This window comes from Pseudophryne corroboree, chromosome 9 (assembly GCF_028390025.1).
Source record: "Pseudophryne corroboree isolate aPseCor3 chromosome 9, aPseCor3.hap2, whole genome shotgun sequence".
NCBI classification, from domain to species: Eukaryota; Metazoa; Chordata; class Amphibia; order Anura; family Myobatrachidae; genus Pseudophryne; species Pseudophryne corroboree.
This window is the reverse complement of record NC_086452.1, coordinates 331,431,269-331,453,136: the sequence shown is the minus strand read 5'-3', so window position 1 is coordinate 331,453,136 and position 21,868 is coordinate 331,431,269. Positions and strand designations below refer to the sequence as shown.

Genomic DNA, 21,868 nt, shown 5'->3' with positions numbered 1-21,868 from the left:
GTGCAGAGTTTTGCTGACCAGTGACCACCAGTATTATACTTTCTCTGCCTGAAAAACGCTCCATATCTGTGCTGCATTGTAGTATATAGTAGGAGGACAGTGCAGAATTTTGCTGACCACCAGTATAATGATATATATAGCAGTACGGTACAGTAGACCACTGCTCTACCTACCTCTGTGTCGTCAAGTATGCTATCCATCCATACCTGTGGTGCATTTCAGTTTTACACAGTTTGCTGACCACCAGTATATACTATATAGCAGTACGGTACAGAAGGCCACTGCTCTACCTACCTCTGTGTCGTCAAGTATACTATCCATCCATACCGGTGGTGCATTTCAGTTTTGCACAGTTTGCTGACCACCAGTATATACTATATAGCAGTATGGTACAGTAGGCCACTGCTCTACCTACCTCTGTGTCGTCAAGTATACTATCCATCCATACCTGTGGTGCATTTCAGTTTTGCACAGTTTACTGACCACCAGTATATAATATATAGCAGTACGGTACAGTAGGCCACTGCTCTACCTACCTCTGTGTCGTCAAGTATACTATCCATCCATACCTGTGGTGCATTTCAGTTTTGCACAGTTTGCTGACCACCAGTATATACTATATAGCAGTACGGTACAGTAGTCCACTGCTCTAACTACCTCTGTGTCGTCAAGTATACTATCCATCCATACCTGTGGTGCATTTCAGTTTTGCACAGTTTGCTGACCACCAGTATATAATATATATCAGTACGGTACAATAGGCCACTGCTCTACCTACCTCTGTGTCGTCAAGTATACTATCCATCCATACCTGTGGTGCATTTCAGTTGTGCGCAGTATATATAGTAGTAGGCCATTGCTATTGATATATTACTGGCATATAATTCCACACATTAAATGAAGAAACAAAAATGTGGAGGGTAAAATAGGGAAAGATCAAGATCCACTTCCACCTCGTGCTGAAGCTGCTGCCACTAGTCATAGCCGAGACGATGAAATGCTATCAACGTCGTCTGCCAAGGCCGATGCCCAATGTCATAGTAGAGAGCATGTAAAATCCAAAAACATAAAGCTCAGTAAAATGACCCAAAAATCTTAATCAAAATCATCTGAGGAGAAGCGTAAACTTGCCAACGTGCCATTTACGACACGGAGTGGCAAGGAACGGCTGAGGGCCTGGCCTATGTTCAAGGCTAGTGGTTCAGCTTCACATGAGGATGGAAGCACTCATCCTCCTGCTAGAAAACTTAAAAGAGTTAAGATGGCAAAAGCACAGCAAAGAACTGTGCGTTCTTCTAAATCACAAATCCCCAAGGAGAGTCCAATTGTGTCGGTTGCGATGCCTGCACCTCTTTTTTCTTTCATTTTTCTTTGCATCATGTGCTGTTTTGGGACTATTTTTGGAAGTGCCATCCTGTCTGACACTGCAGTGCCACTCCTAGATGTGCCAGGTGTTTGTGTCGGCCACTTGGGTCACTTAGCTTAGTCACACAGCTACCTCATTGCGCCTCTTTTTTTCTTTGCATCATGTGCTGTTTGGGGACTATTTTTTTGAAGTGCCATCCTGTCTGACACTGCAGTACCACTCCTAGATGGGCCAGGTTTTTGTGTCGGCCACTTGGGTCGCTTAGCTTAGCCATCCAGCGACCTTGGTGCACCTCTTTTTTTCTTTGCATCATGTGCTGTTTGGGGACTATTTTTTAAATCTGCCATCCTGTCTGACAGTGCAGTGCCACTCCTAGATGGGCCAGGTGTTTGTGTCGGCCACTTGGGTCGCTTAGCTTAGCCATCCAGCGACCTTGGTGCACCTCTTTTTTTCTTTGCATCATGTGCTCTTTGGGGACTATTTTATAAATCTGCCATCCTGTCTGACACTGCAGTCCCACTCCTAGATGGGCCAGGTGTTTGTGTCGGCCACTTGGGTCGCTTAGCTTAGTCACACAGCTACCTCATTGCGCCTCTTTTTTTCTTTGCATCATGTGCTGTTTGGGGACTATTTTTTAAATCTGCCATCCTGTCTGACACTACAGTCCCACTCCTAGATGGGCCAGGTGTTTGTGTCGGCCACTTGGGTCGCTTAGCTTAGTCACACAGCTACCTCATTGCGCCTCTTTTTTTCTTTGCATCATGTGCTGTTTGGGGACTATTTTTTAAATCTGCCATCCTGTCTGACACTGCAGTGCCACTCCTAGATGGTGAAGAAAAGAAGGAGGAATGTATCTGCACACTATACAATCAGTTAAATTGTATCGACTAGTTGAACCCCATTGGAGTATCTCACTCTAATAATAGAGATAATAGTGTGGGGGTGCAGCCCATATGCAACTTAAATTTAATGCAAACAGAAAAAGAAACCAAAAGTAGTTGCTTGGTTGGGCGCACAAGTGAATTTCATATTAATTTTAATTTATTTAAAACTAAGCTTTTATTGCTTTACCTTCTAAAATGCCCCCTTTATATGGGGATTACACAGCAAAACATACAGGTTAAAATTATTACATACAAACATAAACGTGAAAAGAGAAAATATAGATGTGAAAAGATTTAAAAGGCGGTATTTCCACTATTACTCTAGCAAGGTGTAGGGATAGGATTACTTATGTAGCACCTGAGTGTCTAGAATATATTGAATAGCAAAGTCCCCTGATATAGTAAGACTTTGATCATGCAAAGGACCAATGGTAGCAATTCAGGGAATTGTTCTCTATATTGCATATAATGATATTACAGGTTTGGAATAAACGTTGTATTTATGGACGCCATATGTTGACAGGTTCAAATGTGTCTATCACAATAAATTGCTACTGTAAAAGTGATGTGTGTTTGTCTGTGTATTCACATGTGTAATAAGTCTTTAATATTCATTGCTTTAGTATATTGCACACATTCACCTTATGTTCTATATCACCAATATTTAGTGAGATGGACAGGGGTAGATATCTTTATGATAAAAGTTATTTTATTCAGGAGAAGTTCATATGGTTATCATACTACCCTGCATTGATATAAGTAACAGACTAATCAGTCTCACGGTTACCAGTGTCTCTAAATACACTATTGCTCTCACTAAGATGCTGTGGCAGCCTATATTTCATGTACTATGAAGCAGGAAGATATTCATTACATTGATTTCTATCTCAGACTCCACCTGTGGTTAGATATATTGTATCAGAGTGTGAGAGCCAGTTCCCTTGCTTTGCGTATCCCTGACTTGTAACATTAGAATATTGTAGCAACCTGTGTTTACTGTCTTGTGACACAGGATAAGTATTAGCTACTATAGTATTCTTTCTTTAAGTTACAACTATGCTTGAATGCAATGTATCAGGATATGTTAGCCAGTTCCCTTCCTTTACATGTCACTGATACCACTTTTACACTCGCACTCCCGGGTCACTCCCGGGATGCTTCCCGGGATGCATCCCGGGATGCATTCCCGGGACTGACCCCTTTCACACTGCATTAAGACCTGGGATCGACCCGGGACAGCCCCATTTACACTGATCCCGGGATATCCCTGCAAATGCATTAGTATGTCATTAGAAATGGCCTTGGGCTCAGAAAAGATGACATCAGCTTTTCTGAGCCCAAGAAAGCTCCAATCCGAGTCCTTTTAACAGTCCCGGGATAGTGAATCCCGGGACGGACCCTTTCACACTACCCAGCTTCCCGGGACGGTCCCGGGACCAACCCTGCTTTTGACCTGGGATGAAATCCCGGGATGCTCGTCCCGGGAAATTGTCCCTGTACCCATTTACACTGAGAAGAATCCCGGGATGATGCGCGTTCACGTGCAATATCCCGGGATTTTTCTGCGAGTGTAAAAGGGGTATTATTTATACACAAGGGCTGGCAGATCTACACCCAGTCACTAGTACCGGAACAAAACATTCACATATATGTACTATTGGTCGACTTAACAGAGCAATGTTGCTGAGATATTAGTGTTGTAGTGACAAATTGCGTGCTGAGTCTAACACATTAGCTGGAAACCTGCTGGCGACCACACTGTACTGTTGCTAACGACAACGGCACATGTTAGTCAATTGGACACAATGCTAACTGTACATAACCTATTTAGTTTAGTATATAGTATATAGTTTAGTAATATCATTATATGCAATATAGAGAACAATTCCCTGAATTGCTACCATTGGTCCTTTGCATGATCAAAGTCTTACTATATCAGGGGACTTTGCTATTCAATATATTCTAGACACTCAGGTGCTACATAAGTAATCCTATCCCTACACCTTGCTAGAGTAATAGTGGAAATACCGCCTTTTAAATCTTTTCACATCTATATTTTCTCTTTTCACGTTTATGTTTGTATGTAATAATTTTAACCTCTATGTTTTGCTGTGTAATCCCCATATAAAGGGGGCATTTTAGAAGGTAAAGCAATAAAAGCTAAGTTTTAAATAAATTAAAATTAATATGAAATTCACTTGTGCGCCCAACCAAGCAACTACTTTTGGTTTCTTTTTCTGTTTCCACTCCTAGATGGGCCAGGTGTTTGTGTCGGCCACTTGGGTCGCTTAGCTTAGCCATCCAGCGACCTTGGTGCACCTCGTTTTTTCTTTGCATCATGTGCTGTTTGGGGACTATTTTTTAAATCTGCCATCCTGTCTGACACTGCAGTGCCACTCCTAGATGGACCAGGTGTTTGTGTCGGCCACTTGGGTTGCTTAGCTTAGTCACACAGCTACCTCATAGCGCCTCTTTTTTTCTTTGCATCATGTGCTGTTTGGGGACAATTTTTTTGAAGTGCCATCCTGTCTGACACTGCAGTGCAACTCCTAGATGGGCCAGGTGTTTGTGTCGGCCACTTGGGTCGCTTAGCTTAGTCATCCAGCGACCTTGGTGCAAATTTTAGGACTAAAAATAATATTGTGAGGTGTGAGGTGTTCAGAATAGATTGTAAATGAGTGGAAATTATGGTTATTGAGGTTAATAATACTATGGGATCAAAATGACCCCCAAATTCTATGATTTAAGCTGTTTTAGAGGGTTTTTTGTAAAAACAAACAAAAACACCGAAATCCAAAACACACCCGAATCCGACAAAAAATTTTCAGGGAGGTTTTACCAAAACGCGTCTGAATCCAAAACACGGCCGCGGAACCGAATCCAAAACCAAAACACAAAACCCGAAAAATTTCCGGTGCACATCACTAATATACACCTACCTGGGTCATAGGCGTGCGCAGCACATTTTATTAGGGGGTGCACCGTCAGAGGGCTGTGTCTAGCACCGCCTTTTGGGCGTGTCTAGCACCATCTATTGACGGTCAACGCAATATAAAATATCCACCCTTGTACCAATCCTAATAAAGCAGATACATTGTCAGATGTTGTGGTGTGCACCAAACAAACACCCCTGATGGCACTCACTGCAATTACACTGCTCCTCCTCAGCCTGGTCTGGCTCCCCCTCTCTTTCCCCTGCAAGCTGCAGCAGCTTACTTACAAGTCAGTCACTCACTGACACTGACAGTTGCAGACTAGTACTGCTGCTGCTGCTGGAAAAACGACTGACATGTCAATGCTGCTGCAGACTGCCTGACAGTTTTGAATGCTGGCTGCATGCTGATCCTCATCAGTGGCTGGCATTGGCATAGCATAGAAGGAGAGAGGTGGGCATGTGGTGGGTGGGCGTGCGAGCAGCTTGATGTAATCACATCACATCACACTGTTTTTGTACATGGAGGTGGAGCCGGGAGTTTGAAAGCCGGTGGCAGTGGCACCCTTGATTAACCGAGGCGTCCGGTCAGTAATGCAGTCCTGACAGGGTGCAGCACAGAGGGGACAGTAATGAGCCTGCTCTGCGATCGCTGCATCAGGCATGTGAGATCGGGGTGCCAGATATTAGGGGGTGCCTGTGCGCACCAGGCACCCCCCCTGCGCACACCTATGACCTGGGTGTGTCTTTTCTACCTAGTGCAGAGAAGGTACAAGTGCACTCTGTTGATACAGTAACTAGTAATGAACATAGGGGGCAGGCATGCCACAAGATGCACACAATTCTGCATACGAATGATTATACAGTTGTTTTTCTGTGCACACAGTTTGGGAGCTAAATTTCCATTGATTTGTACAATGGGCATTGGGCCTAATTCAAGGTTGATTGCAAAACAACATTTTCCTCTAATCGGCAAAACCATGTGCGCTGCAGGTGGGGCAGATATAACATATGCAGAAAGAGATAGATTTGGGTGTGTTATATTATTTCTGTGCAGGGTAAATACTGGCTGCTTTATTTTTACACTGCAATTTAGATTTCAGTTCGAACAAACCCCACCCAAATCTAACTCTCTGCACGTTATATCTGCCCCACCCGCAGTGCACATGGTTTTGCCCATTAGAGGAAAATGTTGTTTTGCAATCAACATTGAATTAGGCCCATTGTGTGGTACATCCAGTGCAGTCACGGAACTAGCGAGCGGTGGGCCCAGGTGTGACAAAATGCTTTGCCCCCCCCCCCCCCTTCATCCCATCCAAGTCCACCCCCTCACCCCTGGAGAGGAGCTGGTGAGGGGGACCTGCTCAGGGCCAGAGAAATGGATACCTAGCAACAGCGCCGTAACTAGACATTTTAGCACTGTGTGCAAGAAATGGCATCGGAGCCCCACCCCTGCATGCAAAATAGGGGCAGTGCGTGCAAAAATACATAGGGGTGTGGCTTCATGGGGAAGGGGTGTGGCCACAAAATAATATCAATTCATAAAATGGTGCACAGTAGTCTCCATTATTCAAATTACGCCGCACAGTAGCACCACTACACCAGGTAGAGACCCTTTTACACCTTACTGCGCACAGATTCCCCTTTTTACACATTACGGCAGACAGCATCCCCTTTTTTACACATTAAGGCAGACAGCGTCCCCTTTTTACACATAACGGCAGACAGCGTCCCCTTTTTACACATTACGGCAGACAGCGTCCCCTTTTTACACATAACGGCAGACAGCGTGCCCTTTTTACACATTACGGCAGACAGCGTCCCCTTTTTACACATAACGGCAGACAGCGTGCCCTTTTTACACATTACGGCAGACAGCGTCCCCTTTGTACACATAACAGCAGACAGCGTGCCCTTTTTACACATAACAGCAGACAGCGTGCCCTTTTTACACATTACGGCAGACAGCGTGCCCTTTTAACACATAATGGCAGACAGCGTCCCCTTTTTACACATAACAGCAGACAGCGTCCCCTTTTTACACATAACAGCAGACAGCGTCCCCTTTTTACACATTACGGCAGACAGCGTCCCCTTTTTACACATTACGGCAGACAGTATACCCTTTTTACACATTATGGCAGACAGCGTCCCCTTTTTACACATAACGGCAGACAGCGTGCCCTTTTTACACATTACGGCAGACAGCGTCCCCTTTGTACACATAACAGCAGACAGCGTGCCCTTTTTACACATAACAGCAGACAGCGTGCCCTTTTTACACATTACGGCAGACAGCGTGCCCTTTTAACACATAATGGCAGACAGCGTCCCCTTTTTACACATAACAGCAGACAGCGTCCCCTTTTTACACATAACAGCAGACAGCGTCCCCTTTTTACACATTACGGCAGACAGCGTCCCCTTTTTACACATTACGGCAGACAGTATACCCTTTTTACACATTATGGCAGACAGCGTCCCCTTTTTACACATTACGGCAGACAGCGTCCCCTTTTTACACATTACGGCAGACAGTCCCCCTTTTTGCACAGAAAGAAAGAAAGAAAGAAAGAAAGAAAGAAAGAAAGAAAGAAAGAAAGAAAGAAAGAAAGAAAGAACTATACTTACTCTCTCCGCTGGCTCAGGGTAATCGGTGCAGCTTCTGGCAGAGATTACGATTCCCAGGCAGGAGAGAAGGAGGAGGAGGGAGGTGGAGGAGGGAGCCGCAGCAGCGCTGTGTTATTGGTGGAGGCGCTGCTGCTGCTGTCCCAGTCCTTCACCATAGGCTGTCCTCCGCCTCTGTGAATGCTGGGATGCGCTTCACAGCGGCAGAAGACAGCCTATAGTCAAGCAGAGGGACAGCAGCAGCAGCGCCTCAACCAATGAAACAGCGCTGCTGCGGCCCCCTCCTCCACCTCCCTCCTCCTCCTTCCCCTCGTGAACGCTGCGCTGCGCTCCTCTCCGGGCGGTTGAAAGCTGCAGGCGGCGGTTGCCCGCAGCACACAGCGGCATGTAATGAGTCGGTTTGACTCATTACATGCTTTGGGCCCTTGGACAGAGGCAGACCCCAGTGCAACGCACTGGTTGCACTGGCGATAGTTCCACCTCTGATCCAGTGGTGCAAGTAGAAAAAATAGGATTTTAATTACCTACCGGTAAAACCTTTTTCTCATAGGGGGTCATTCCGAGTTGTTCGCTCGTTGCAGATTTTCGCAACGGAGCGATTAAGGCGAAAATGCTCATGCGCATGGTACGCTGTGCGCATGCGCTAAGTATTTTAGCTCAAAACATAGTACATTTACTCACGTCCGAACGAAGATTTTCCATAGTTGAAGGGATCGGAGTGTGATTAACAGGAAGTGGGTGTTTCTGGGCGGAAACTGGCCGTTTTCTGGGAGTGTGCGGAAAAACGCAGGTGTGCCAGGATAAAACGCGGGAGTGTCTGGAGAAACGGGGGAGTGGCTGGCCGAACGCAGGGCGTGTTTGTGACGTCAAACCAGGAACGAAACGGGCTGAGCTGATAGTAGTGTAGGAGTAAGTCTCGAGCTACTCAGAAACTGCTAAGAATTTTCTATTCGCAATTCTGCTAATCTTTCGTTCACAATTCTGCTATGCTAAGATACACTCCCAGAGGGCGGCGGCCTAGCGTGTGCAATGCTGCTAAAATCAGCTAGCGAGCGATCAACTCGTAATGAGGGCCATAGTCCGTAGAGGATACTGCGTTCCACATTAGTATCATGGGGCCCTTTAAGAATTTGATAGTGTGGGCTGTCTCCTCCCTCTATGCCCCTCCTACCAAACTGAGTCTAGGAAACTGAGCCCAAGGAGACAGACATACTTTGAGAGAAGGATTGAAAAGATAGTGGTGAGATTCCGAACCAGCACACACAAACTATAGTAAAGCCAAGCTACGCAAACTTTAAACCAGGAACAGCAACCGCTGAACCAACAATACTTAACCAAGTAACAGCGCAGGAATAAACGGTCGCCCAGTATCCTCTATGGACTACGAGAAATGGATTTACCGGTAGGTAATTAAAATCCTATTTTCTCTTACGTCCTAGAGGAAACTGGGGTCCACATTAGTACCATGGGGATTTACTAAAGCTCCCAAACTGGGTGGGAGAGTGCTGAGTTTCCTGCAGAACTGATTGACCAAACTGAAGGACCTCAGTGGCCAAAGTATCGAACTTGTAGAACTTAGCAAATGTGTTCGAACCTGACCAAGTAGCTGCTTGGCAGAGCTGTAAAGCTGAGACACCCCGGGCATCCACCCAGGAAGAACCCACTGACCTAGTAGAGTGGGCCTGTACAGATTTTGGACATGCCAAACCTGCTGTGGAATAAGTATGCTGGATAGTAAGCTTGATCCAGCTTGCAATTGTCTGCTTTAAAGCAGGACACCTAATTTTATTGGGATCATAGAGAACAAACAGCAAGTCAGATTTTCTGTGACGAGCTGTCCGCTTCACATAGATCTTCAAAGCCCTCACAACATCCAAGGACTTTGATGTAGCAGAGGTGTCGGTAACCACTGGAACCACAATAGGTTGGCTGATATGAAACGCAGACACCACCTTTGGAAGAAATTGCTGATGAGTTCTGAGTTCAGCTCTATCTTCATGAAAAATCATATAGGGGCTTTTGTGAGACAACGCCCCCAGCTCCGAAACACGCCTTGCAGAAGCCAAGGCCAACAGTGTGACGGCCTTCCATGTAAGAAACTTGACATCAATGTCCTGTAAAGTTTCAAACCATTCCGATTTCAGGAACTGCAACACCATGTTGAGATCCCAAGATGCCGTAGGAGGCACAAAGGGCGGTTGAATGTGCAGAACCCCCTTCACAAATGTCTGAACCTCGGAGAGAGAAGCCAATTGTTTCTGGAAGAACATCGGCCCACATCCACACCTGACTGCAGAAAAAGGAGAAAACGTCCCAGTTGAAATTCCACTGCAGGAAAATTTCCTGTTCTCACACCAAGAGACGTATTTTTTCAAACTACGGTGGTAATGTTTAGACGTTAGCCCCTTTCTGGCTTGGATCAGGGTTGGAATAACCCTATCCAGGATCCCTTTCTGGGCTAGAATTTGCCGCTCAACCTCCATGCAATCAAACGCAGCCATGGTAAGTCTTGATAGACAAACGGCCTCTATTGTAGAAGGTCCTCGTGAAGAGGGAGAGGCCACGGGTCCTCTAGGAGCATCTCCAGTAGATCCGCTTACCAGGCTCTTCTTGGCCAGTCCGAAGCAATGAGAATTGCTTGAACCTTTTCCCTTTTTATTCTTTTGAGATTTTTTGGGATCAATGGAAGTGGTGGAAACACGTACACCATCTGGTAAACCCATGGAGTCACCAGAGTGTCCACCGCAACTGCTTGTTGGTCTCTCGACCTGGAACAATACCGCTTGAGCTTCTTGTTGAGACCATCATGTCGATTTGTGGCATTTCCCACCAATGTGTCAAGCACCCGAACACCTCCAGGTGAAGGCACCACTCTCCTGGATGGAGGTCGTGTCTGCTGAGGAAGTCTGTTTCCCAGTTGTCTACTCCTGAGATGAAGATTGCCGACAACACCACAGTATGTCTTTCCACCCAGAGGAGAATCCTTGTCACCTCTGACATTGCTGCTCTGCTCTTCATTCCTTCCTGTCGGTTTATGTACGTTACCTCCGTCACATTGTCTGACTGATCCTGAATGGCATGATCTGGAAGAAGATGTGATGCCTGTAGAAGGGCGTTGTATATGGCCCTTAGTTCCAGAATGTGGATTGGAAGGATGGTTTCCTGACTTAACCATTTTCCTTAGAACTGTTGCCCTTGGGTGACTGCTCCCCAACCTCTGAGGCTTGCATCTGTGGTTAGCAGAATCCAATTTTGGTCAGGTGAGAAGTCTGAAGCCACCACAGAAGAGAAATCCTGGCTTTTGGCGACAGACGGATGCTCTGGTGCATGTGAAAATGCGATCCGGACCATCTGTCCAACAGATCCAGCTGGAAGGGCCGTGCGTGAAACCTTCCGTACTGCAGTGCCTCATAAGAGGCTACCATCTTCCCCAGGAGGCAAATCCATAGATGCACTGATATCCGGGTTGGTTTTAGAATATCCCGTACCATCGACTGGATTTCCAATGCCTTGTCTAATGGAAGGAATACCTTCTGTGCCTATGTATCCAGTATCATCCCCAGTAACGGAAGCCACCGTTTTGGTTCCAGAGGAGATTTTGGTAGGTTCAGAATCCACCCGTGATCCTGGAGTAGTCGGGTTGAGAGGGCAATGTTGTCCAACAATAGTGGTGCTTTTATCAGCAGGTACAGTATTATGGTACAGCAGGGGTGGCCAAACAGTCGATCGCGATCGACCGGACATGCGACCAGTCGATCGCGATCCGCTGCCCATCCACCCGAAGCCGCGCCTCTCCTGACTGCCGTCCTGCCCCTCAGTCTGGTCTCCGGCAGTGACAGCGGAGTGTATAGCTCAAATCAGGCGCCGGTTCGTTAGCCAATCAGAGCTCGCGAACCGGCGCCTGATTTGAGTCATATACGCTGCCGTCACCGCCGGAGACCAGACTGAGGGGCAGGACGGCAGGCAGGAGAAGCACGTGCTGCACTCTCCACACAGCACGGTGAGCACTATGGGGGCATATCTGGCAATGTGGGGCATATGTGGCACTGTGGGGGCATATCTGGCACTGCGGGCACATGGCACAGTGGCAGCATATGTGGCAATGTGGGGCATATGTGACACTGTGGGGTCATATCTGGCACTGTGGGGGCATATCTGGCACTGCGGGCACATGGCACTGTGGGGGCATATCTGTAATCTGGCACTGTGGGGGCATATCTGGCACTGTGGGGGCATATCTGGCACTGCGGGCACATGGCACTGCGGGGGCATATCTGTAATCTGGCACTGTGGGGGCATATCTGGCACTGTGGGGGCATATCTGGCACTGGGGGCATATCTGGAACTGCGGCCACATGGCACTGTGGGGGTATATTTGTAATCTGGCACTGTGGGGCCATATCTGGCACTGTGGGGGCATATCTGGCACTGCGGGCACATGGCACTATGGGGGCATATCTGTAATCTGGCACTGGGGGCATATCTAGCAGTGTGGGCACATGGCACTGTGGGGGCATATCTGTATCTGGCACTGTGGTGGCATATCTGGCACTGTGGGCACATGGAACTGTGGGGGCATATGTGTATCTGGCACTGTGGGGGCATATGTGTTTGAGGTTTTTACCTGTGGGGGCCAATGTGTTATTTCGTGCGGGACAGTCATTACACTCTGTGCAGCAAGGCTACGTCCCTTTTTTTGTTATACCATGCCCACTTTTTGTTATACCACGCCCACTTTTTTGTTATACCACACCCCTTTTTTGCGTGCGCGCCTGCGGCGCGCGCTATTATTCCTCCTAGGTAGATCACAAAAGCTTTTTAGCTTTCAAAGTAGATCGCCAACTCAAAAAGTCTGGCCGCCCCTGTGGCACAGTATTATGTTCACTCCTCATTTGCAGAGGAGAAACATCATCTCTGCCATTACCTTGGTGAACACCCTCGGTGCCGTAGAGAGGCCAAATGGCAGGGCCTGGAACTGGTAGTGACAGTCCTGTAATGCAAACCTTAGATAAGGTTGATGAGGCGGCCAAATCGGAATATGAAGGTATGCATCCTTGATATCTAGAGACACCAAGATTTCCCCCTCCTCCAAACCTGAGAACACCGCTCTCAGAGACTCCATCTTGAACTTGAACACCCGTAAGTACGGGTTCAATGACTTGAGGTTTAAAATGTGCCTTACCGAACCGTCTGGTTTTGGTACCACAAACAGGTTGGAATAAAAACCTTTGTGTTGCAGTTGAAGTGGAACTGGAACAATGTCCTGAGTCCGTACCAGTTTTTGAATTGCTTTCTGTAACGTCGTACTTGCTTCTTGAGAAGCTGGTAAGGCTGATTTGAAGAATCTGTGAGGTGGGAGTTCCTGAAACTCCAGTCTGTAGCCCTGGGCAATAAGATCTTTGACCCAGGGATCCTGGCATGATGTTGCCCATATGTGACTGAAATATCTTAATCGGGCTCCCACCTACCTGTCTTCCAGGGAGTGCAGACCACCGTAATGCTGAAAGCTTAGAGGAAGCAGAACCGGAGTTCTGTTCCTGTGAACCAGCAGTTGCTGGTTTTCTGGGTTTACCTCTATTGCCTTTGAAGGCCTTAGAAGAACCATTGGTTTTATTTTTACATTTTGCCATCCAAAAGGACTGCAGCGTTGGAGCCGAGTAGGTTTTCCTAGCTGGGGGAGCTGCGAAAGGAAGGTATGTAGACTTACCCGCCATAGTCTTGGAAATCCACGTAACTAGTTCATCTCCAAACAGGGCCTCACCTGTAAATGGTAGGTTTTCCACCCCTTTCCTGGAATCCGCGTCCGCAGTCCACTGGCTTAGCCAGTGCATTGAACAATCCTATTTCTTTTATGGCCTCTACCATAAAATTTGCAGAGTCCTATATATGCTGTTAGAGTAAAACTATCTCCCCCCTGGATAAGGAATCTAACTCGTCAATTAGATTTCCTGACCATTTTAAATGGCCCTAGTGATCCATACACAATAGTGGGTCTCTTGGCCACACCCAGCAGCTGTGTACAGGGATTTGAGAGTGTTCCCAATTTTGTGGTCAGCCGTATCTTTTAAGGAGGCTGCCCCAGGGACAGGTAAGACTATCTTATGTCACAGCCTAGATACCGATGCATCAACAAGGGTGTAGTACGGCTGACCGGCGGTCAGCTTACCGACGCCGGGATCCCAGCAGCATACCGACGCCGGGATCCTGGCGGGGAGGGGCGAGTGCAGCCAGCCCCTTGTGGGCTGGCTGCGCTCGCCACGCTGCGGGCTCGGTGGCGACCTGCGGTCGCCACGGGTTCTATTCTAGTCACATGAATACCACCCGTCAACAATCTGTGGGTTTTCCCATTTTTTCCTATCATCCTGAGGGAAAGGGAAGGATGTGAGTAATCTCTTAGGGATCTGAAACTTTTTATCAGGATTAACCCAGGTTTCCTCAAACAGAGAATTCAACTCTTTTGATGAGGGAAAAGTAGCCGAGGATTTATTTTTTACATTAAAATAAGACACCTCATCCTCCTCTGTTACCTTATCAGGAATTTGCAGAACGTCTCTAATAGCTTCTATCAGAGCCTATACCCCCTGTGACAAAGCTGCATCCCCCCCACTGAGTCCACCTCACCCTCCTCTGCATCTGACACATCGTCATCAGTGTCAGTCTGCAGGATGTCGGCCAGCGTATGCTTTTGTGGACAAATGGCAGGGGTCTGAGATGCTGGTATGGGAACTGAATTTCTAGTCATCAGGTCATTCACAGACTTAAGTATTGTGTCTCTCATTCTGGGATCATTTATTAGAAATATTCGAGATCATCCCTTTTAGAGAATCCAACCATGCTGGTTCGGATCCACTAGCCTGAGAATGTGTACTATCCTGAGTACATTGTAGTGATCCCCCTGGGGAAGAAAAACACTCTGCCGTGCATGAAACACACTCCTTCGACATTGTAATGTGAGGTACACACACACACAAGAGAAAAAAGGTTAAGCCCAGTTAACCCACACAGAGCCCTTCTAGGGAGATACAGAGTAGGATGGAGCCAGCCACACAGCACTCTTCTGCTAAAGCTTAAGCCTAGCTGGTTCGCAGATTAAGTACCCTTAATAGGGTATCAGTACTCTTATACTGCTTCCCCCCTTGCTATGATCCCCTGGTACTGCTGAGGTAATCTGGAGTCCTTGTGGAGGAGCTGCGCTTCTTTAGCAGTCTGCACAGTGAGAGCTGTAGAGGGAAAATGGCGCTGGTGAGCCACTGGATCCGCTCATAGTGAAGTCCCCGCCCCCTTAATGGCACGTGGTCTTCCAGGTTTTTTTATACTGACTGAGGTTTATAATGTGCGTTACATTGGGTTAGAACCCCTGTAAGCTGCTGCCAGTGTGGGTATTTTGTATTTTAAGACTTCAGCTCGCCCCTCACAGCGGAACACACATAGTATGCCTCTGAAACCTGGATCCGCAGCCTGCCTGTCAGCGCTGCATCTCCATACCCTTATGCCGCCATCACCGCCGGCGACCCGCTAACCGGGACGCCGGCTTTCTACTCACCACTCTTCTCACATCTGGCTCTGTTAGGGGTGATGGCGTGCTGTTGGAATGTACGCTCGCCGTGGTTGGGTTTGCGAATAGTTCCCTCAGGAGCTTAGTGTCCTGTCAGTGGGGAACAGGACCATTAACCCTATGGGAGGTTGGGCTGTTCCCCCCCTAAGTCCCATGAAGCAGGCAGTCTGGTGCCAACCAGACCTGCCTGAAAATAACAAATAGAAAAATAAATGCAGAAAACTCTTCAGGAGCTTCCCTAAGCGTGACCGGCTCCTCCGGGCACAGTTTCTAAACTGAGTCTGGTAGGAGGGGCATAGAGGGAGGAGAAAGCCCACACTATCAAATTCTTAAAATGCCCATGGCTCCTAGTGGACCCGTCTATACCCCCATGGTACTAAGGGGGTCATACCGAGTTGATCGCTAGTTAAAAATGTTTGCTGCTCAGCGATGATGCAAAAAGTCACTTCTGCGCATGCGTATGCGGCGCAGTGCAAAAGCGCGACGTACTTTCACAATGGGCAAAGTATTTTTACACAAGGTCTAGCGAAGCTTTTCAGTCGCACTGCTGGCCGCAGAGTGATTGACATGAAGCGGGCGTTTCTGGGTGGCAACTGACCGTTTTCAGGGAGTGCTCGAAAAAACGCAGGTGTGCCAGGAAAAACGCAGGCGTGGCTGGGCTAACACAGCGCATGTTTGTGACGTCAAAACAGGAACTGAACAGTCTGAAGTGATCGCAAGCGCTGAGTAGGTCTGGAGCTACTCTGAAACTGCACAGTTTTTTTTTGTAGCCGCTCTGCGATCCTTACCTTCGCACTTCTGCTAAGCTAAGATACACTCCCAGAGGGCTGCGGCTTAGCGCTTGCACGGCTGCTAAAAACTGCTAGCGAGCGATCAACTCGGAATGACCCCCCAAGTATCCTCTAGGACGTAAGAGAAAAATTCTTACTGGTATGCCATACAGCATACCTTCCAACTTGATATAAGTGGAGATTAGGACATTTGTACGCACCAAAGAACATGCCCAGCACTCCCGAGAAGTTCTGGGCATACATTCAGTGCCACTCTCCATTGAACAGATACTGCGAGTGAATGAGTCTTTTATTAGCTATATGAACAGGGAACCTCCGAAGAAATTGATCCTCTCTGGAGAGGCAGTGTATCTGGCACTGTGGGTGCATTTGTGTATCTGGCACTGTGGGGCATTTCTGTATCTGGCAATGTCGGGGAATTTGTATATCTGGCACTGTGGGGGCATTTGTGTATCTGGCACTATGGGGCATTTATGTATCTGGTACTATGGGGCATTTGTGTATCTGGCACAGTGGGAGCATATGTGTATCTGGAACTGGAACTGTGGGAGCATATGTGTATCTGGCACTGGGAGCATATGTGTATTTGGCACTGTGGGGGCATATTTGTATCTGGCACTATGGGAGCATATTTGGCACTGTGGGGGCATATCGGGCACTGTAGGAGCATATCTGGCACTGCTGGGGGCATATGTGTATCTGGCACGGTGGGGGAATATCTGGCACTGTGGGGGCATATGTGTGTCTGGCACTGTGGGGGCATATGTGTATCTGGCACTGTGGGAGCATATCTGGCACTGTGGGGGCATATTTGTATCTGCCACTATTGGGGTCATATGTGCAGCTGGCCCCTCATATGTGTATCACGCCCCCATTTTCATTGGCCACAACCCGTGTGGCATGTGGCCACACCCATATTTTTTGGCACGCGCGCTGAAGAGTACCACTAAAAAAAATTTTTTACTTGCACCACTGATTGTGCTTAGGGTCACCCTTACCCCTAAATCCGCCCCTGCTTCTATGGATAAATCATGAATATCTTCCGCCAGTGTACTTGGGGGGTAATTCAGACCTGATCGCTGCTAATATGAACACACCCTTAGAGTATACAGTTTAGGCTGGCCATACATTAGAACAATGTTAGGTATGATTGCACGATTTCCACATATAAGAACAATAAATCGTTTCGAATTATGCAAATCGTGCTGTTTTCACAAATGATACTGATCCGTTGTGCGGTCCCGCTGGGCGTTAGTAGTTTCTTCAAACCTTACCTGCTGCACTTAAGATCTAAAGCCATCGTTAACAACAGCATGCTCCTGGATGTGGCCACTCTTCAGCAAGATCTTAAAGATCTATCTTATGTGTATGCACTGTCGGCAGAGGCGGATTTATGGGTGGGGGCGCCTGTAGCTGGCATATGGTACAGTACAGTGGAAATATTTTGCAGTTACTGGTACTTTTTGGGCTGAGAGCACCAACACAAGCATCAAGTGCCGCCCCCCAAACAAGTGCCGCCCCTAGGCACATGCCTCATGTGCCTAATGGGAAATTCGCTACTGACTGTGAGGATTATTCAGAGATCCATCTCCTCACATGCTGGGGGCCGAACAGCACAGGGCAAGGCCACCCAGCATGTGTGTGGTGCCGCATCATGATGAGTTTGCAATTTCATTGCGGACGCATCATTTTAAGGTTGACTCCCTGCCTGCGCAGCCTTCCAGGATGTGGCAGCAAGGAGAAGGGTCGCGCACTGTGGCCGGTGCGTGTGCGCAGACCAGATACAGATGCGAGGCTGTGTCCATTTCTGAATCAGCCCCTATTTCATGAGCCCGGGATTGCCAGGAAGTTCAAGGGAAATCGCTAGTAATCGCTAGTTTGCAAGTCGTTCTAAGGTACAGTATGTCCAGCTTTACACTGGCCTGGCTCCACTTCCCCTCTACAGGCGTAAGGGGGCGACAAGTGTTATACCCCTTTCACATCGCACAAATAACCCGGTATCGACACGGCATATTGCCGTGTAGACACGGGTCAGTGTGCGATGTGAAAGCACTTTCCAAGAATTAGCGGGTCGTCTGACCCGGTAATTCAACCCGGTATAAAAGAAGGATTATACCCGGGTTGAATACCGGGTCAGGTGCAGTGTGAATGGGAGCCGCGTCGATGCGACATGGTTCCCATTCACATCATAGGGAGAGGCGGCGCAGGAAATGAGCTCATCTCCCAGCGCCGCCTCCACCCCCGCCCCTGCTGGGTCAGAAAGCCAGCAGAGGGGAGCAAATGCCGGATCCCACCCGGTAAGGACACGTTTCTTTTACCGGGTGGGATCCGGCATTTGCGATCTGAATGCGGTATAAGACATGCAAAAATGTTGATAGGGAAGTACGCACATAAAAAAAATAGTCCGTTACATAACTCCAAATGAGTGGTTCGCTCAGCACACATCTCTCCCCCCGCTCAGCACAGCACGATGTGTGCTGAGCATGCGGGGGGAGACGGGGAGGGGGGGGCGCTCATTTCACCCAGCGGGTGAAGTGAGTGACCTGCTAGACTGGCCTGCAGGCCAATCTAGCACCAGTGATAGCGATTGCTTAGATTTTAAGCAGCGATCGCTCCGTGAGTACCCCCCTTAAGATGCTTTCTGCACTAAGTTGCCTGCTTGTTACAGATTTAGGTTATACAAATACATTTCTGATTTGATACTGAAAAAAATTGTACAATTGGTGGTGTTATATAAATAAACTATCACAATAATAATAATAGTAATAATAATACTAAAATGACCGTTCAATTAGTATGTCCAAAATTTAATAAAATAGCAGCTTGGTTTTCAAATACACCCAGTAGTCAGGATCACTTACACGGTTGTGGTATTGCAGGAAGGAGCTACATAGCAGCCAGTGTCTCTCTGCCAGGAACCTGTACCTTCGCTTCTCCTCTAGCTCTGCTGCTCGCTGACTCTCCCGGGCAAAGGAAAGCATGTCTAAATGCAGTGTGTTTACTCTCTCCTGTAGGCGCAGGACCCATAGAAGAAAAGGGGACAGATTAAATCCACATATACAGTACTTGGAGAAACAAGAATTAGACAGAGACTATAATACTTGTATGTTCAGAAGTGAAATAAAATGATACAAATATGGTCACAGTAAAGCCAATTGCAATGTACAGTTTAACGCAAGCCCCAGTGTTGGAAGCATCATCAGCAAAAATGTGATCCTCTCTCTGGGGCCCATTTATCAATATATATTTGCGGCTTATTCGTTGAAAACACCCTTTTTCGGGGAGGACCCGCAAATACTTAGTATCCCCCGACTGTATTGCTGAGGGATTGCAGCAGATATCTCTGATACCTGCTGCAATCCCTCCATTTTCACCTGCAGCTGTAACCACCATAGGATTCTATGGGGGATGTGATTCTGCCAGATTTACCAAGCTCTGGAATGCGATGCATTCTGGAGATTGGCCTCCACAGCTACCGCCATCTAAAGATGGCATTAGCCCGCTGTAGCCTATAGGGTAAACTTTCGCAAACTCCCCCCGAACCCTCTCCAGTAAGGGCTGCCCCGCATGCGTGGTCAGCAGGACTGCACATATGCAGAAGCCGTGGCACCACACTGAGCACATCGCAGGATCGCCTTCTTTCAGAGTCTCTGCCCTGCATGTGTACAATGATACATCCCGCTAAAAGACTTGCGTCCTGCAATGCGATTCTGGTCTCTAATATCTCACTCAAATCACATTGCAAATGCAATTCTTGATAAATGGGCCCCTCTGTTTGGTGCATCTAGCCACTCTGCCTAAGGGATCATGTAAGTTGCCTTGTTGGAACTGTCCTGAACCTGTCATGCTACCATTTCCTTATGGTCAGACAATCTGTGCTAAGGCATGGAGACCCGATTTAGGCAAAATGGAGTTATTAGTATATGTCAGTTTTCTATTACATTCAGTATACATTAGATCTATACTGATGGCAATACAGGGCCCTTCGGGAGTGTCTTGTGACCTCAGATGCACTTTTACTCCATTAGGGAAAATAAAAGAAAAACAACTACACATATTTTGTAGCATTCTACTGAAATACTGTATTAGACAAAGTTTTGGGTAACTTTAAATTAGTGATGCCCGCGCTTGTGAATATGTAATCAGCTCCTATAAATAATTGTAATAGTAAAGTGTAAAAGATACACTCCCAGAGGGCAGCGGCTTGGCGTGTGCACTGCTGCGAAAAGTGGCTAGCGAGCGAACAACTCGGAATAAGGGCCCTGATCTTCTTCTCCCCAGGTTCCCTGTAATTGCCGGCGGCCAGTACTGTATTGAAAGGGGTGTGCAGTGGTTTTGTCAAAAAGAAAAACCTGACTAACGCTAAACAAATGCGTTTCAGGATATTGGGCCCTTTGTCGAGGATCCTCAACAATGGGCCCAGTAGCCCAAAATACGTTGGTTAGCACTAAGGAGACTGGATCCTGCACTCCATTACGTCACCTCCACCGCACCGACGGGCGAGAGAGGGAGGAGACCGCACGGGAACCAGCCAGACGGAGAGGCACCGCAAACAACAAAGGAAAGATAGGCAGCAGTAGGGAGTGATAGACAGTCAGGTTTTTCTTTTTGTCAAAACCACTGCACACCCCTTGGGCTGTAAAACATTGATTTTTTTTAACCCATCAATTTTTTCCCTACAGGTATTAATGCTTTCTTATACATTTCAGCGCTCCTTTTTTACACTTTAAAGTTTTGGGTAACTCATGCTGTTTCCACATGATTTAAGAGACAAATAAGATTGATATATAGGCCCCATAGATTAAATAAATAGTGCAGTAACCATACTGTGACAACAATATGGAGCAGGGAATGGGTTGGATATGGTGGGGGGAAATGCACTAGTGATCGAACAAGTTAAGGAAGGGGATATAAGAGGTTATGATTATATCGATTGCAGTTCAATAGATCTACAAGAAGAATCATTAGGTCGACACTGTATGGTCGACAGTGAAAAGGTTGACATGGACAAAAGGTTGACATGGTCATTAGGTTGACATATGGAAGTTCGACACTGGAAAAGGTCGACATATACAAAAGGTCTCTATTCTTTCAGTGTCGTTTTTGCCAGCTGAGCATGTGGAACCCCCAACTAGTGCACTGCGTCCCCTGTCATGGCTCGCGCGCTTCGAGCTTAGGTAACTATTCCCAATCGACATGAAAAACTTAGACAGTAGGGAAGGTCAACAGGAACAAAAGGTCAACACGACAAAAGGTTGACACAAAAAAAAATAAGATTTTACTTACCGGTAAATCTATTTCTCGAATTCCTAGTGGATGCTGGGGACTCCGTAAGGACCATGGGGAATAGACGGGCTCCGCAGAAGACATGGCACTTTAAGAATGAATTTGGATACTGGTGTGCTCTGGCTCCTCCCTCTATGTCCCTCCTCCAGACCTCAGTTAGAGAAACTGTGCCTGGAAGAGCTGACAGTACAAGGAAAGGATTTTGGAATCCAGGGCAAAACATATACCAGTCACACCAATCACACCGTATAACTTGTGATAAACTTACCCAGTTAACAGTATGAACAACAACGGAGCATCAGATCAACCCTGATGCAACCACAACATAACCCTTATTTAAGCAATAACTATATACAAGTATTGCAGAAGAAGTCCGCACTTGGGACGGGCGCCCAGCATCCACTACGGACTACGAGAAATAAATTT

At 47.2% G+C, this 21,868-nt stretch overlaps 1 protein-coding gene across 1 annotated transcript in view; it reads right to left on the bottom strand.

Moving 5' to 3' along the window:
- The window catches only part of BAIAP2L2 (BAR/IMD domain containing adaptor protein 2 like 2), a 216,787-nt gene that overhangs the window by 25,720 nt on the left and 169,199 nt on the right, over window positions 1-21,868 (bottom strand). Inside the window, exon 7 of the mRNA XM_063941534.1 lies at window positions 19,018-19,164. Within this exon, the coding sequence (XP_063797604.1) occupies window positions 19,018-19,164 (147 nt within the window). The remainder of the gene's footprint in view (window positions 1-19,017; window positions 19,165-21,868) is intronic.